The 17,052-nt window shown below is 35.5% G+C and overlaps 1 protein-coding gene across 2 annotated transcripts; it reads right to left on the bottom strand.

Moving 5' to 3' along the window:
* Positions 1 to 4,377: 4,377 nt before the first annotated feature.
* Positions 4,378 to 15,802, bottom strand: LOC134678214 (chromatin complexes subunit BAP18-like). 2 transcript variants are annotated; one of them, XM_063536682.1, is made up of 5 exons: positions 15,648 to 15,802; positions 15,476 to 15,567; positions 14,405 to 14,506; positions 13,658 to 13,832; positions 4,378 to 10,739 (listed from the first exon to the last, which is right to left on the bottom strand). In XM_063536682.1, the coding sequence occupies exons 1-5, from the start codon at positions 15,666 to 15,668 to the stop codon at positions 10,632 to 10,634; spliced, it is 498 nt and encodes a 165-aa protein (XP_063392752.1). In that variant the 5' UTR covers positions 15,669 to 15,802; the 3' UTR covers positions 4,378 to 10,631. The 2 variants fall into 2 exon arrangements, with proteins under 2 accessions (XP_063392752.1, XP_063392753.1); XM_063536683.1 differs by having other exon boundaries at positions 13,721 to 13,832; positions 15,648 to 15,799.
* Positions 15,803 to 17,052: the final 1,250 nt, after the last annotated feature.

Raw genomic sequence — 17,052 nt, 5'->3', positions numbered from 1 at the left:
ATAACTACAAACGATTCTGTACAAGAATCAATCAAGGAAGTGTATGATAAATCAAGTTTTTTTTTCTCTTAGTCCATTCCTTGTAAAAGACATCAACGCGCTCTCGTAATGAAGTTATTTTTGCTCTCGTTATTAGGCTTGTATTGACAAATAGTAAACAACTACAATCAAATTCAAACGATTCTGTACCAGAATCAATTATGAATATGTCGAATTTTCCAAGATTTTCACATATTATTATTTTTTTATGGGAGAGCTTTGGCACTTAAATATCATTTATTATTTTGGGGTAATTTGGCAACTACAAACGAAAAGAAAAGAACTACAAATAATTACAAACGATTCTGAACAAGAATCAATCATAAAAATGTCAAATTTTCCAAAATTTTCACTTATTATTGAATTGTCATGGAAAAACCTCTAGTAGTGAAATCAAATCAAATTTTTCGCGGTTATTTGGCACCTACGAAAGAAATGAAAAGAACTACAAATAACTACAAACGATTCTGAACAAGTATCAATCACAAAAGTGTCAAATTTCCCAAAATTATCACTTATTATTGTATTGTCATGGAAAAAGCTCTCGTAGTGAAATCAAATCAATTTTTTTTGGGTAATTTGGCAACTACAAAGGAAAAAAAAAGAACTACAAATAACTACAAACGATTCTGAACAAGAATCGACCATAAAAGTTTCGAATTTTCCAAAATTTTCACTTATTATTGAATTGTCATGGAAAAACCTCTAGTAGTGAAATCAAATCAAATTTTTCGCGGTTATTTGGCACCTACGAAAGAAATGAAAAGAACTACAAATAACTACAAACGATTCTGAACAAGAATCAAGCATAAAAGTGTCGAATTTTCCAAAATTTTCACTTATTATTGTATTGTCATGGAAAAAGCTTTCGTAGTGAAATTAAAATCAATTTTTTGGGGTAATTTGGCAACTACAAACGAAAAGAAAAGAACTACAAACGATTCTGAACAAGAATCGATCATAAAAGTGTCGAATTTTCCAAAATTTTCACTTATTATTGAATTGTCATGAAAAGAGCTCCCGTAGTGAAATTAAAATCAATTGTTTTGGGGTAATTTGGCAACTACAAACGAAAAGAAAAGAACTACAAATAACTACAAACGATTCTGAACAAGAATCGATCATAAAAGTTTCGAATTTTCCAAAATTTTCACTTATTATTGAATTGTCATGGAAAAACCTCTAGTAGTGAAATCAAATCAAAATTTTCGCGGTTATTTGGCAGCTACGAAAGAAATGAAAAGAACTACAAATAACTACAAACGATTCTGAACAAGAATCAAGCATAAAAGTGTCGAATTTTCCAAAATTTTCACTTATTATTGTATTGTCATGGAAAAAGCTTTCGTAGTGAAATTCAAATCAATTTTTTTAGGGTAATTTGGCAACTACAAACGAAAAGAAAATAACTACAAATAACTACAAACGATTCTGAACAAGAATCGATCATAAAAGTGTCGAATTTTCCAAAATTTTCACTTATAATTGAATTGTCATGAAAAGAGCTCCCGTAGTGAAATTAAAATCAATCGTTTTGGGGTAATTTGGCAACTACAAACGAAAAGAAAAGAACTAAAAATAACTACAAACGATTCTGAACAAGAATCGATCATAAAAGTTTCGAAATTTCCAAAATTTTCACTTATTATTGAATTGTCATGGAAAAACCTCTAGTAGTGAAATCAAATCAAATTTTTCGCGGTTATTTGGCACCTACGAAAGAAATGAAAAGAACTACAAATAACTACAAACGATTCTGAACAAGAATCGATCATAATAGTGTCGAATTTTCCAAAATTTTCACTTATTATTGAATTGTCATGGAAAAACCTCTAGTAGTGAAATCAAATCAAATTTTTCGCGGTTATTTGGCACCTACGAAATAAATGAAAAGAACTACAAATAACTACAAACGTTTCTGAACAAGAATCGATCATAATAGTGTCGAATTTTTTAAAATTTTCACTTATTATTGAATTGTCATGGAAAAACCTCTAGTAGTGAAATCAAATCAAATTTTTCGCGGTTATTTGGCACCTGCGAAAGAAATGAAAAGAACTACAAATAACTACAAACGATTCTGAACAAGAATCAAGCATAAAAGTGTCGAATTTTCCAAAATTTTCACTCATTATTGTATTGTCATGGAAAAAGCTTTCGTAGTAAAATTAAAATCAATTTTTTTTGGGTAAATTGGCAACTACAAACGAAAAGAAAAGAACTACAAATAACTACAAACGATTCTGAACAAGAATCAATCATTTCAGTGATGAATTTTTCAAAATTTCCACTTATTATTGTATTGTCATGGAAAAAGCTCTAGTAGTGAAATCAAATCAAATTTTTCGCGGTTATATGGCACCTACGAAAGAAATGAAAAGAACTACAAATAACTACAAACGATTCTGTACAAGAATCAATCAAGGAAGTGTATGATAGATCAAGTTTTTATTTCTCTTAGTCCATTCCTTGTAAAAGACATCAACGCGCTCTCGTAATGAAGTTATTTTTGCTCTCGTTATTAGGCTTGTATTGACAAATAGTAAAGAACTACAATCAAATTCAAACGATTCTGTACCAGAATCAATTATGAATATGTCGAATTTTCCAAGATTTTCACACATTATTATTTTTTTATGGGAGAGCTTTGGCACTTAAATATCATTTATTATTTTGGGGTAATTTGGCAACTACAAACGAAAAGAAAAGAACTACAAATAATTACAAACGATTCTGAACAAGAATCAATCATAAAAGTGTCAAATTTCCCAAAATTTTCACTTATTATTGTATTGTCATGGAAAAGCTCTCGTAGTGAAATCATATCAATTTTTTTGGGGTAATTTGGCAACTACAAACGAAATGAAAAGAACTACAAATAACTACAAACGATTCTGAACAAGAATCAATCATAAAAGTGTCGAATTTTCCAAAATTTTCACCTATAATTGAATTGTCATGAAAAGAGCTCCCGTAGTGAAATTAAAATCAATTTTTTTAGGGTAATTTGGCAACTACAAACGAATAGAAAAGAACTACAAATAACTACAAACGATTCTGAACAAGAATCGATCATAAAAGTTTCGAAATTTCCAAAATTTTCACTTATTATTGAATTGTCATGGAAAAACCTCTAGTAGTGAAATCAAATCAAATTTTTCGCGGTTATTTGGCACCTACGAAAGAAATGAAAAGAACTACAAATAACTACAAACGATTCTGAATAATTATCAATCAAGTAAGTGAAGGATTGATCAAGTTTTTATTCCATTTAGTCCATTCCTTGTAAAAGACATCTACGCGCTCCTGTAGTGAAATCAATTTTTCTTCCGTTGTAAGGCTTTTATTAATGAAAAGGAAAAAATCTACAATCAACTACAAACGATTCTGTACCAGAATCAATCATAAAAGTAAAAGTGTTGCCAAGACTAGGCTTGTAAAGCTTTCATACTAAAAAGTTATCAGATCCCGTAGTAGGTACCAAAGCTTTTACTCTGTAAGTCCTAACTTTATAAGCTCTAACTGTATAAAGCCAACATCTTGGTCAAACAATACGGCTTGGTCGTTGCTTGACATGAACGCGCTCTTGTCTTTAATTTCATAAAAAAGCTCTTTATCGGTAAAAGACATCAACGGGCTCTTAAAGCTTTTTTAGTTTTTTTTAATTTTTTGGGGTTTTTTGGCTACTACAAATGAAAATAAAGGAACTACAATCAACTACAAACGATTCTAAGCCAGTATCAACAATAAAAGTATAAGATTTCAAAAGTGGGGTGCTGGGATTTTTCTCACCCCCATAACTTTTTTTTGTGGCAACTACAAATAAAATCCTTTTAACTACAATTAACTACAAACAAAATACTATAAGAAAAAAAATATAAATAAAAAATTGGTCAAGGTCGGGTGCCAAGTTCACAGAGGTCAGTAAGTCAGTATATTACTATTGTTGTCATACCGATTCCCCAACTTTTGGTCTTTGTCACATATTTAATGTTGCTTCTTTTTCGCTCAAAAGTCAAAACACAATTTCCGTCAATGAGCTCACCAATGGATGGAGTCCTAATAAAATTGGTTGGATGAATAAACATCAGGTTATTAAAAATAGAGCGCACAACAGATCCACGAGAAATCGCGTGTCGCGTTTTATAATTGCCTGTAAGTTGTAATCTCTCTTTCTATCTAACAATAAAATTTGTTAAGAGACTTACAGGTCTAAACACACAATCAAGTTCTCGAAAACGGGTCTAAGAGTGATTCATAATAAATGATGTTTCTGGTCCACCAAGAGGGAATGATTATGATGGGTCTCTAGATTTGCGTCAATAAATAATAATCGAATTATCCATGCTTTAGTAGTTTATTTTTTAAGATATATTACAATAAAACACCTCAATACAATATTTTTAGGACGTAGAGTTCAAACGTTTAGCCTTCTAATTTTGATTACATAAACAACTACCTAGACTAATTTTTTTTGCAGAAGATCCCAAATAGAAACGACGCAGAAAAAATTGTCATATACTTAAGTGTTATGAATTATGAAAGCCTGCTCTATACCGGGTGTGGCCTGTATGATGAGCAAATAATTAAAACATAGATTGTACTCCTCAAACGGTGACACTTTTATTCAACAACTTTTAAAATCATGAAGTATTTAGACTCCCTATTTTTCATACAAAATAAATACTATCTTCAATGGACGCCAACGCCACGCCATATTATTATAATTGACGTTGCTTGTCTCGCCCTAAACATAACACAATTCGCAATACATTGCGTCTTGGAATAAACTTTAAAGTGTATTAAAAATCCAACCACAAGTTATTTTTAAAAGTCGCTGAACAAATGTTGGTCAGTATGAGGAGTACGGCCTACAGTTAAATTTTTGCTCATACTCGTATTACCTACAGGCCACACCCGGTATAGAACGACGTAGCACACTTGTATCACATGTACTATTCATACATTTTTTCTCATAGCGGTACTGATAATTACGCAACTCTGATAATTACGCAACTCGATGCTAGATTTCGAATACGAAAATAATAGTCTGTTTGGTACCAAAACTGATGTATGGAGTGCGCCAAGAGCACTATTCTTACTATATTTCTCTATGCCATAGCTAACAAGTTGGTGGTAATACCTGAGAACGGCGACGGTCAGTCTTCTATTGTTTCGTTTTTTTTAGCATTAGAAAGAACTCCACAGAAGCAAGCGTGCAGTTTTTATCAGGCTCTTTAATTGTTAATAATTATTGAATTATCTAATGTAGCATGGTCAATACATATAATTTACTTCAAAGGATTACCGCTAAAAGTGCCGGATTTGGAACCACAAGCTTACTTCTGCGAAGTTCTTTCTAATGCTAAAAAAATGGACTTTATATGAGTGATTATTCTTGTCTTTAATTCAGCAAGACAGACTATATCCTATTACGAGTATATGAGTATTTCTCTTCAAATTGGCTTTGTTTTATACAAAACATTCTTAGAGAAATAAGCCCTTTTGAAAAATACACTTCTCAAATGTCATTAATAAGTTCTATGGCTATAAATGGCTATGATTATATAAACATCCGAAACGGTTTAAAAAAAATGTTGCTATGGGATTTGGGGCTGTAAAGTTATACACCAATTCCCACATTGTCATTGATAATAGTAGCTAGAACTAGGCCTGAGGAACTTTCCAGGAAGCATACAGGTTTAGAAAAGTTTGCTAAGGAAACACATTATTGTGTCTATATTTACTTAAAATAACATTATTTACGTTACGGTTCTTTCAATCATGTACCTATTCATAATATTCACACTTCATGCCCTACGTACTAACCAGTTCCCCAATAAGTGAATTCATATTGAGATATATGTCATTCTTACTATTATGTGTTATTTGTGACGTCCCACGGAAAAAGGTACCTAATGGCGATTGGCGCTTACGCTATTATTAACGCCGCTTCAATATTATTGCGGCGCTATGCGACGTAAGCGCCGGCCGCCATAAGGTACCTTTTGTAGTGGAACGTCACATTTGGTCATCAGAATTGATGTTACCTTAATGGTTCTGCAATGTAGAGTTACACGAGGAAAAGAGTGCAGCGATTTTGATAGCCCTCGCACTGAAAGTGTTATTAATACGTCATAATTTCATAGAAGTTTGACGTTTGAAATGACACTTGCACTTCGTAGGCTATCAAAGTCGCTGCAGACTTTTCTCGGTCTGACTATAACTAGAATCGCATGCAAGTTCGCGCGCCGTCTAAATGATCCCTTATGGGTTACGGCGGGTACAAAAATACATATGAACCATTTGCAATGAGGCTGCACATCGGCTGCGCGCTCGCACAAGATGCAGCTGGTATTCAGTCATTTTGTTTCGGCCTTATTAGATTTAGGTTTGATCAAGAAAGATTACAGTATCGTAACTACATCTTATTTTAAAATGTTAAAATAAGGTGTTAAGGTAAGGTCTTATTAAATTCAATAATAAGTAGCTATTCAGATTAAGACCGGCGTCGAGTAAATTATAGAAGGAAGGCTAAAATTCTGAACCGACCACGACCATTGTAATTGTTACACACGATTTTTTTAAAGTTCCTATTTGTTAGTAGTAATGCTAGTCATCGATTACAGATGTAGTGAATAATCTTTGATCATCGTATTTTCTTGGAAACGTTACATGCTACTTCAGTCAACCTCAGTACTTTCAGGACCCCTATTCGACAAGCGACGTTTGACGTATCGTGTTGATATCCCGTTGATGTGGGAAAAATCATAAGTTCTCGAATACGTACAATGTAGAAAAATTTGACATTAACAATCCACAGTTAAGGTGACAAGCAAACCAAACCGAACCACCCTTAGTTTAGAGTGGAGTTTTGGTTGTACCAAATGATATTATCCACCGTTGATGGAATCATAACTCAGTATGCGATAAAATCAACTGTTGATTTGACGTGGATGCGAAATCTGACAGTTGTACGTGTCGAATTTGGCCCCTGTACTGAGGCTGACTCAAATGGCATGACACGTACGTACGTAAAGGATTAGGTATCAGTGGCGGCGTGTCCATAAAAGCCGATTCCCACCGGCTTGCCTGGTTTTAGTGGTTTTGGACGTTTGAGCAGAGTTGTAAAAGAAATATGTAAGCAAAATTAGCTCCGGCTTGCCTATGGATATGTTTGATGCGCCGCCACTGTTAGGTATGCACTACATCTGTACATATTGCCTATCTATACATGATATTTTTATCACGACTATGATGTTTCTCCATGCCGCCGGATACCCGGGGTTGCACACAACCCTGGGCTGCCAAGTGGTCTTCGTTTTATATAATAGCTACGATAATGGACTACACACTTGGAGCATTTAATAACCAGAGTCGCTTTTAACAGCTTACCCCTCTGCCGACAACTTTCCACAATACAAAAGTATTGTATGGACTGACGTTTATCTGACGTTACGCTAATTTGTACGTTACGTACAAATAGCCACATTTGACGTGACCCTCCCTCGCAAAAATCGGCAGACTGGTTTGTACAGAAAATGACAGACAAGGTTTCCAGTTACTAAATGCTCTAAGACTACATAATAACAAATTGTTAGTACAACATCCTTAGCCAAACTATAATACAATTACATACCTATAAATCTTAAGAATCTACATTCAATTACATTTACTTCCTCATACAATATGGGTACAATAAGCTCATGATAAAATAATTTATACTAAGTCCAGTAGAATAAAATTATTTCATTAGTTTCCATGTGTAACTAAGACCGGAAAAAACGCTTACATGTCTTAAACATAAAATGGCTCTTAATTAGAGATGCACCGGATATTCGGTTACTATCGGGTATCCGGCCATGATTTTTAAACTCCGGCCGGTGACTTACTATCCGGCCGGATACCGGATAGTAACATTGCTTGATTTCGGAGACTAATTGGATTTAAGAAACAGTCTTGATCATAATCGTACTTGTTTATTATTTTAAAACAATTTAAAAATTCCACTGATTTGCACGCGCACTCATTTAAACCTAGAAATGTGTCCGCGAGAACGTTCACTAGGAAACAGGTCAAACCTGCAGAATGCGCACCTGAAAAACCAAAATGTAGGTATAGTTCCGCCAGCCGAATATTAGGCGGCCGGATACTGGATATTCGGCCGATGGCCAGGCCGAAGATCCGGTATCCGGCCAAATAACCATCCGTTGCAACTCTATTCTTAATATCTACATAATTATGCGACCGTTTTGCGTTTCTACTAGGATTGACTGTGCAAGTAGGTAACTAAGGGAATTTACTAGGTATACTCCATTCCAGATAGGATTAGGCGGGAGGAAAAATGGTTATTTATATGTACATATAACATTCTTTTATATAATTCTTCATGTCACAAGTCAATCGATAAGCAATGTCATTTAATAAGTAGATATCATTAAATTAATTTCGAGATGAAAATACTTTCACCAATTATTTCACATAAAATATTTTATAAATATTTATTTTACAAACATGTAATTGTAGCTACTTTTTCTTGTATTATAACTAAATAAAAAAAGTTCCCATATAATATGCACATCCAAAGAGGCAGAGGTAAACAACTGTTCGTACCTAGTTGCAAAAAAATTAACGCCATGATTCTTAACTATTTTTTTTTATATTAGTCAATAAGGTTTTTTCGCTTCAACCATATGCGGTATGTGATGACGTTACATACGCCTTACAAAACAAATATGTGGTTTAGGGTTTAGTGAATGCTTTCGGAAATAATGGTGCCGAAAGTCCATAATAATTAAATAAGTAGGTTACATTTATGAAAAAAGAACTATTTTGTCATGACAGCATATTGTTTTTGTTTTATTTGATTAACATTTTAAATGTATCATTATTGTAATGAGCAAAGATACTCAGAAAAGCTGTAGAAACCCTGATCTTGTCATCTTCTACAGTTTAATGTTAACTGGAACGGAGTATAGTCGAAGGTCAAACTAGGTTACCTACTAGTTTTGTATCTTTTTCACAAGTCAAACTGTATAATATTTATGATTAGCCAAAGCCAGACGTGCCTCAAAATTCGGGATACACCAACATATAAAATGAATACGTCAGGCCATTTATTTCATTTTATAACGTAATAACTACAATTAACTTAATTCTATGACATCAATCTGATAATATATGCTTGAATGCATTATTTAACGTGATACTAACATTTTTTTCAGAATTATGAGGACATAGGTGAGAAGAATGAATATGTAATGTCATAACGCTACGCAAATAAGATTTTGCTTCATGCACTTCAACGTTACAAAATGCCATGTTCCTTTTTCAGAAAACGCTAAATAGTTACATACTTTTCATCGTTGACACTAACTTAAAATTAGTACAGTCAGCATCAAATAAACAATGACGACCAAATTGGCCTATTAGTACCTATAGGCTATAACACACCTTCATTACCACAGAAATAAGCATGGGTTCCGAATCCGTACTTCCGATACATTTGGGCCGCTCAGCCGACACAATTTATTTGACGCTGACTGTACCTACACACAATTACCGGTTCTTCAGGAAGTCCATAAACCAGTTCCGTTTCTTTGAAGCCCGCAGAGATCCCGATTCTCTCACAGCTCACTCTTTCACATTATTTATATTTTCATGGTGCACTTTCACTTTTTCGTGCCTTAGAATTTCACGTCACCCGATATGAACTGGTCACCAACGCACACCATATTATTTAATTACTTATACACTAACACTGAAGCAGTCTTTTGGTTTCTAACGCACGCCCCTTAGATACACTTCATATTATTTACAATGAGTTCAGTGCGCAATTAAGACAACCCCGACAAGGTGGACTTTTGAATTGTAGCGTCCATAGTTCACATAATCTTTTTAAAAAGGCAATGGCAAACCTACAACTACGTACCTACTAAAACTATCCGGCATTGGACATCAGGGCCCTATTGCATAATAAAATACAAGCTAATACTATTAGTATTACGTTGTATTTTATTATGCAATAGGCCCTTGGTCTATGTTTTTAACAGCACAATCGAATTTCTAAAGGACGAAACAAATTTTCCAAGATGGCGGCGGTTCCGATACATTCCTAAATAAGTACATAATAATATATTTCAATGCTGTTCTAGAGATTTCGACTTTTTTCTCGATTGTGCTATATAGGTACACGGCCAAATCTCACGCGTAATGCAACATGGTACTGCTTTTCAGCATAGTATTCACTAGCATAGCATGCCCAAATATATTTAGTACATCACTCCTAGGAAATAGGATATCAATAACCGAAAATAACTGAGCCACTTACGATGATGAAATACGGTTGTTTAGGTACTAACAATGCTGCTGCAGTTTGAATAACAATTTTAACAGCCATTATATGCTATGGATAAAGAATAATACAAGTTATGAGTTACGAAGCCGCCAGTAAGACAATATCAGATAAGGTGTAAGTTAGGACGGAGTAGGTGGACTCACGCGATTGGTACTAAAGGTTGTCTTGTATACACAGTCTATATTGGGGTGCGTTGAAGGCTTCCTGCTTAATAGAAGGAAAACCCAAACATGTTTCAGGTGGCCACCTCCTCGGTGCTGGCCTCGAACTCCAGCTTCACGTCGCCGCTGAGCCCCTCCACGTCGACCTCGTTCTCCGAGGCGTTAAGCATGTTCAGCGTCACCTGTACACGCACAACATGTTTTGATCGTACAGATAGTCACAAATGTTATGGCTCCTCTACACGATGGACCAACGCCGGCCACTCCAAGGGACGCAGCCATGCGGTAGAATGAGATATATATCAATTGCTCCCTCTAACGCATAAATGCGTCCCTTGGAGTGGCCGGCGTTGGCCCATCGTGTAGAAGAGCCATTACGGGACAATTCCATGTTCCTATTGTAAACAATAACTTAATAGTATGCTTTTATTGCTTATCTTACTTTCTAAGTAATGACTACATCGAGCTACTAGTGTAGCTACTGTCAAAAAGTATCTAAATTCGAAATCTATTTGGAATTTATCGAAAACTTCTCACTACGAAACGAACAAAATTTTCCGGAAATTGCCGAGTACCAAGAAAGTTCTACTGGCACAAATCTAGACATCAAGGCTACACGGTGCATCTACGAATACAACCCAAGCACATTTTACCATTTAATATGTATAAAGGGTTTTAGTATAATATTGTCACTTTTTTTTTGTAAAATGTGCTAAAGTTGCGTTGACATGCAAAATATTTTTAATCTAACAATGTTATCCACTAAAGCCGATAATACTCTAATAAGTCACTCCACAACGACAAAGTAGCTTAACTACTATCAACTACTATTATAAGTAGGTCTAAAATTAAATGGACAGGTCTACATCTATTTTTTTCATTACGCTTATACATTGCAATACTAATTATTTAGAATAGTTAGAGAGGTCTCTAAACGTTACCTAAGAGCTCTTCCAATATGAACATGTGTACTAGCCAGTGCTCTAATTAACCTAACTCATGTTTAAAAAACATTCAAATTAAATCTTAAAAATAGGTTTGAAATTATTTTATTAATGCAATTATATTTATTTATGCAATTATACTGTTATAAAATAACCCTTAATTTGACGCATAATAATGTGCAAGGTCGTGAGTTCAATCCTCATTGAGGCTCCCGAGTGCTATCTAATGATTATGTTTAAGAAAAAATGCATAACGATGGCACACTGTGTCCCGTTGCCAACTTAAGGGTGAACGTTCATTTCTATGCTATATTAAGTTTCGTGCACCATTATCCATTAAGGCGGGGAACCATCTTATGCTAAAAATTTTGATTAATGAAATAAGGACAGAATTAAAATACTCTTAGTCAAAATAGTCTTGCCTTCAAAGAGTCTAGGTATAAGATAGTTTCCAGACCAGTCTGTCTCCTCCTTCCCCACTCCCTCCCCTTTTTTTATCTTACTTACACTATCATGCCACAGTTTAACAGGTCCATACAGTTATGACTCTCACACATACAGAACTCGTTATGTTAATAATTTATGAAGTATTCTGTTCTTTGTTTTCAAAATTTTGACTAATTTGCGTAACAAATTTCAAAAACGACATATTATATTTACAGTAATAAATCGTTCATTATGTTAGGTAACATCAAAACTGTATGGATATTTAAGGCCGAGCCACACCGGCTTGCGTGTGCGTGACGTGTGCGTGTGCGTGCGCTAAAATGTTGGAGCCGCACACGCACACGTCACGCAAGCGGTGTGCCATCTCTCATAAGGATCTGTATACTACAACTCCGCACGCGCACGTGCACGTCACGCACACGCAACCGGTGTGCACAGGTCTTTAAACCGAGACCATGCTAACATTAAAGCCTCTAACCAAAAAATTAACTTTTTGGAGCTATTACTAAATACTGTCAGTATTACGCTGGCCCAATATTACAGAGTTCCATGTTTCACTTTTATCAAACTCAAATTTAAACATTGTCATTGTGACATTAAATCGAATTTCAATTATCTTGAAAATGTAACATAGAACTTTGTAACATTGAGCCAGCGATAAATATCTTGTAGGTACTGGACGAGCCAGATTCTCTCATCTAAATTCATGGAATTTTTTTTTCAAGTTCTGTTACCTATTGAAGTATGGACCCCAATAACAGGATAAACTTTAACCACATATTATTCACAATACGAGTAAATAAAATATGTCTAAACGTTCGTTTAAAGCAGCGGTCGGCAACTTTTTAGCAGCCAAGGGCCACATAGTAGTTAACGAAGATGTCGCGGGCCGCACTTTGGTAATATTTGTGACTTTAGTAGACATTGTCGTTCGTCAGTATTACATACAAAATAGCCAGGGAGGCTCGCGGGCCGCAAGCGAGAGGTTGGCGGGCCGCATGCGAGAGGTTGGCGGGCCGCATGTGGCCCGCGGGCCGCATGAAGCCCGCGGGCCGCGGGTTGCCGACCGCTGGTTTAAAGTATGGCTCTGGGTATATAAACAACTGAACACCTTAGGGGCTTAGGTCGTAATAACAATTTCCAACTGACGAATAGCTTGACTTTGAATTAATTAGAATAGAAGGAATGTGTTTTCTTAGAAATTGAATAACGATTACATAAATTATCTTATAAAAACGGTGCCTAACTTCGCCTTAATGTAAAAAAAAAGAAGTCTGGCATCAGAATTTATGGTTGAAATTCGCCAAGTTATTCAAGGCCACCCCGTAAATAAATTGTAGAGACATAATATATCTTAAAAATATAATCATAATCACTATGTAGAAATATTATAAAAATATCAGCACATGCAATCAACAGCCCAGTGGGAAACAAAGATTTAAAATAAAATAAAAAAATAAAAACATTTAAAAAAATATTCAAACTTCACTAACCAAAACTCAAAAGACAAACACAACAACTGGTAACAAGTGACAAAGATTTTGCACTAAGGGCCATTTGCACCATTCACTAACCCGGGGTTAACCGGTTATATCATGGAGTTACCATGGTTACCAGTACAATTTGACAATGGGTTAATGGTTTAACCCATTAACTCCAGGTTAGTGGAATGGTGCAAGTGGGCCTAAGTAGTTAGTGAAGATTTGAACCTCTGCGTTTTTTCCTAACACCGTCTGTTGGTTGAGGGCTCTGAGTGGAGACTGAGTGGCTACCTGAGGCGGTTGGGGAGGCTGGCTGTGGCTGGTCACCGTACTGCTTACCTGCCTGACAGGTATACCTGCATCTTCAAAAGCCTTCTTCTTTAGAGTAGTACGGATTTGTGTTCTGGAACAGGTTATTGGGATGGCTAAATACATATATTATTGTTTTATGTTATAATATAAATAATATTACAGATTTATCAAATATTTTAAGGCAGACCTTTACATTATGAAAAAAAAATCGATATTATAATATATGCACATATTTTGTTTGTGTTCTAAATGCCATTCAAAAGGTATCATTCTACCCTGTAACGGTAAAACAGCGTATCTAGATAGAAAGTATGCAATAAGATACACTGTTTTTCCGTAACAGAGCAGCAATATTTTTTCATTACATTAATATTTATTAACAATTACAATAACATTATGAATTATCCAAATAGAAAACCACAGCATAAGGCTCTTATTACACTGGCCACAGTGGGCAAGGTTCATCAACATCATAGAAACTAACTGTCAACCTAAGTAGCATTTCAGAACGTTGGCTGTTTGGTTGTCAAAAACACTGAAAATATTGTTCCATGAAATATAATGGTATTTTAAGGTTGGTTTACAGGAGCTGACGTTGGTTTTTACCTCAAAACAACACATCTGAAGTAATATTGCAAACATATTAATGTAATATATACTCACACAGTCCGATTCTTGATATGCTGGCTAAGCTTATTGAGGTCCACAGCAAAGCGGTGTACACAAGACCTGAGCATTTCTATCTCCTCATCTGTCCACTTGCCTCTGATAAATTGAAGGATTATTGACATAAATTCAATTATAACATTCCTATTTGTTCTGTAGATTAATGTAGTACTTGTAACTGTAAAGTTAGGTAACATTTCATATAATATCCATGTGCATCTCAAACATTTGTTTTTGAACATTTAACTAAAACATTAGGGTAATTGACTCAATTGCAAATTTTGATGGTAGCATATGAAAGGTTAGGCCTTTTTGTCAGTGTGACTTCCGATGTATCTAGTACACATATTGGACTATTAAGCCATACCAGCAAGTTTCTTTTGGTTTTGAATACTTTTGATTTTGATTTCTATATTTTAACTCATTTTTACTGCTCCTGTATCAGCTCCCCAGTGGCTTATCAAAAATGTGTTACTTAATTAGTGACCTTCATACTTAAAAAAATTTAGTTACAATTGCATACAACAGATGACCAATTTGGTTCTGGCCACAGAGGACAGGAGATAAAACTAGGTATACAGAACATTTAGAAATTCATGGAATAACCAGTAACCTTGTTTGTTAAATATTTTTCTCAGTAACAAGTGCATTACCATTTATTGTGATTTTTAAAACAAAACTTCTGCTTAGGTGTGGTATTTCATAGCAACCTGCTGAATTAAGTTTAACCCGATGAAGATGACTACTACAGTATAAGCTCTTTATAATGAATTACAACGGACTGAGTGCATTATTGCGCAGCATACTATGAAAGGTAACCAAAGAACTTAAACGCTATAAGGAGTTATTAGCTAAATCAAGTTCGTTATAAGGAGTTTAAACAGTATTATCAATTTTATAAAAAGCACAAGTACTAAAAAATACACATAATAAATGTGATTATAGATGTGATTAGAACCTTTATATGAAATAAGTATCTAAGCAATAAAATCTACGTTAAAAATCTAAAGACTGATATTTCATTAGCCTGACGATATTTCTCCAGTCGTTAGTAGAGATACGACATACCCGGGCTGCGAGTCACCAACAGGATGTAACAGCATAGTCATTTCAGAAAGCTTGTTAAAAGCTGTACCGGCCTCCCGAAATATCTCTCCAACCTGCCGAAATAAACCAACAAAGTAGGCAATAGGAAAGGAAATTGGCACCTCCGCGGCAGATGATTCTGTGGAACACCAACCTTTGCAGCAGAGTTATTCATTTTTACAATGAATATTTATGCGTGTCACTGGAGTTACTTAAACCCTGTTACGCAGCAGATACAATAATTATTGGTTTCAGTTCTGATGTAGAAGCAATAAGAAACTACAAAACCGGGCGTACAGTACATTCAGTACAACACCTGCCAAAAGTGCCAAAGCCTTTTGCGCCAGTGTTGCCAGGGCTCTGGAGTCATAAGTTACGTTTCGTTTCCCTAAAAGTCACGTTTTTGCTGCTTAAGTCACATTTTTATATTATTGTACATTTTATGGGTAGGTATAGCTGGTCAAGCTAATCTTGTCAGTACAAAAAGCCGCGAAAATCAAATTTTCTATGAGACGATATCCCTTTCAGTGTTGCCAGATGGTCACAAAAGTCACAATTTTCGTGAATTTTGGCCTTCTCGTGTGACATGTGCGTGACTTTCGATCATGAGGCAATTTTTGTGACTTTTTAAGCTAGTCGAATTTTGGACAAGTTGAATTCTGCAATTCGTATTATTTAGGAACGCAGTGAACGCACCCAAGTTGACACTTGCACTGGCACTTTGACATTAAGCCCCCTCCAGACTATGTGCGTGAATCGCGGGCGAAGCCGCGAACGCAAGTGTGGCGTCGATTTCGCAGATTGTTCACGCCTTCGCGCCTTGTTCTCCGTTTTTTGTCGGTATTTCGGCCCGCGTCAAAAGCCCCCTCCAGACTATGTGCGTGAATCGCGGCGCGACGTCGCGGAGCGAACATATCGCGAAGTTGATGTATGACTCCACACTCGCACACTTCACGGCGATTTCGCAGTTTGGTTTGCGGCAAGATAGCGGAAAAGCATCAGCTGATCGAGTTTAACTGTTAGTTATCTATGGCATCATACGTGATTTAGCTGTTTTTCCATTTTGATTTCTTGTGAAACCGTAAAATATAGCTGCTTAATGTAATATAATCATAATATAATTAATATTTATCTGGCCACAGAAGAGCCAAAATAGTGTGTAATGTGGAGTCTTGCAAGTTCGCGCTTCGCGTCTCCTTTGACGCGGGCCGAAATACCGACAAAAAACGGAGAACAAGGCGCGAAGGCGTGAACAATCTGCGAAATCGACGCCACACTTGCGTTCGCGGCTTCGCCCGCGATTCACGCACATAGTCTGGAGGGGGCTAAAGGAGACGCGAAGCGCGAACTTGCAAGACTCCACATTACACACTATTTTGGCTCTTCTGTGGCCAGATAAATATTAATTATATTATGATTATATTACATTAAGCAGCTATATTTTACGGTTTCACAAGAAATCAAAATGGAAAAACAGCTAAATCACGTATGATGCCATAGATAACTAACAGTTAAACTCGATCAGCTGATGCTTTTCCGCCATCTTGCCGCAAACCAAA

This window comes from Cydia fagiglandana, chromosome Z (genome assembly GCF_963556715.1).
Source record: "Cydia fagiglandana chromosome Z, ilCydFagi1.1, whole genome shotgun sequence".
NCBI classification, from domain to species: domain Eukaryota; kingdom Metazoa; phylum Arthropoda; class Insecta; order Lepidoptera; family Tortricidae; genus Cydia; species Cydia fagiglandana.
This window is presented reverse-complemented; position numbering and strand designations above follow the sequence as displayed.

Bases quoted from the DNA above. Each gene is read 5' to 3' on its own strand.
- LOC134678214 (XM_063536682.1), bottom strand. From the start codon at position 15,668: ATGAATAACTCTGCTGCAAAG. The intron at 15,568-15,647 runs GTTGGTGTTCCA...TTATTTCGGCAG, and splicing joins TGAATAACTCTGCTGCAAAG to GTTGGAGAGATATTTCGGGA. The intron at 13,833-14,404 runs GTGAGTATATAT...AACCTGTTCCAG, and splicing joins CATATCAAGAATCGGACTGT to AACACAAATCCGTACTACTC.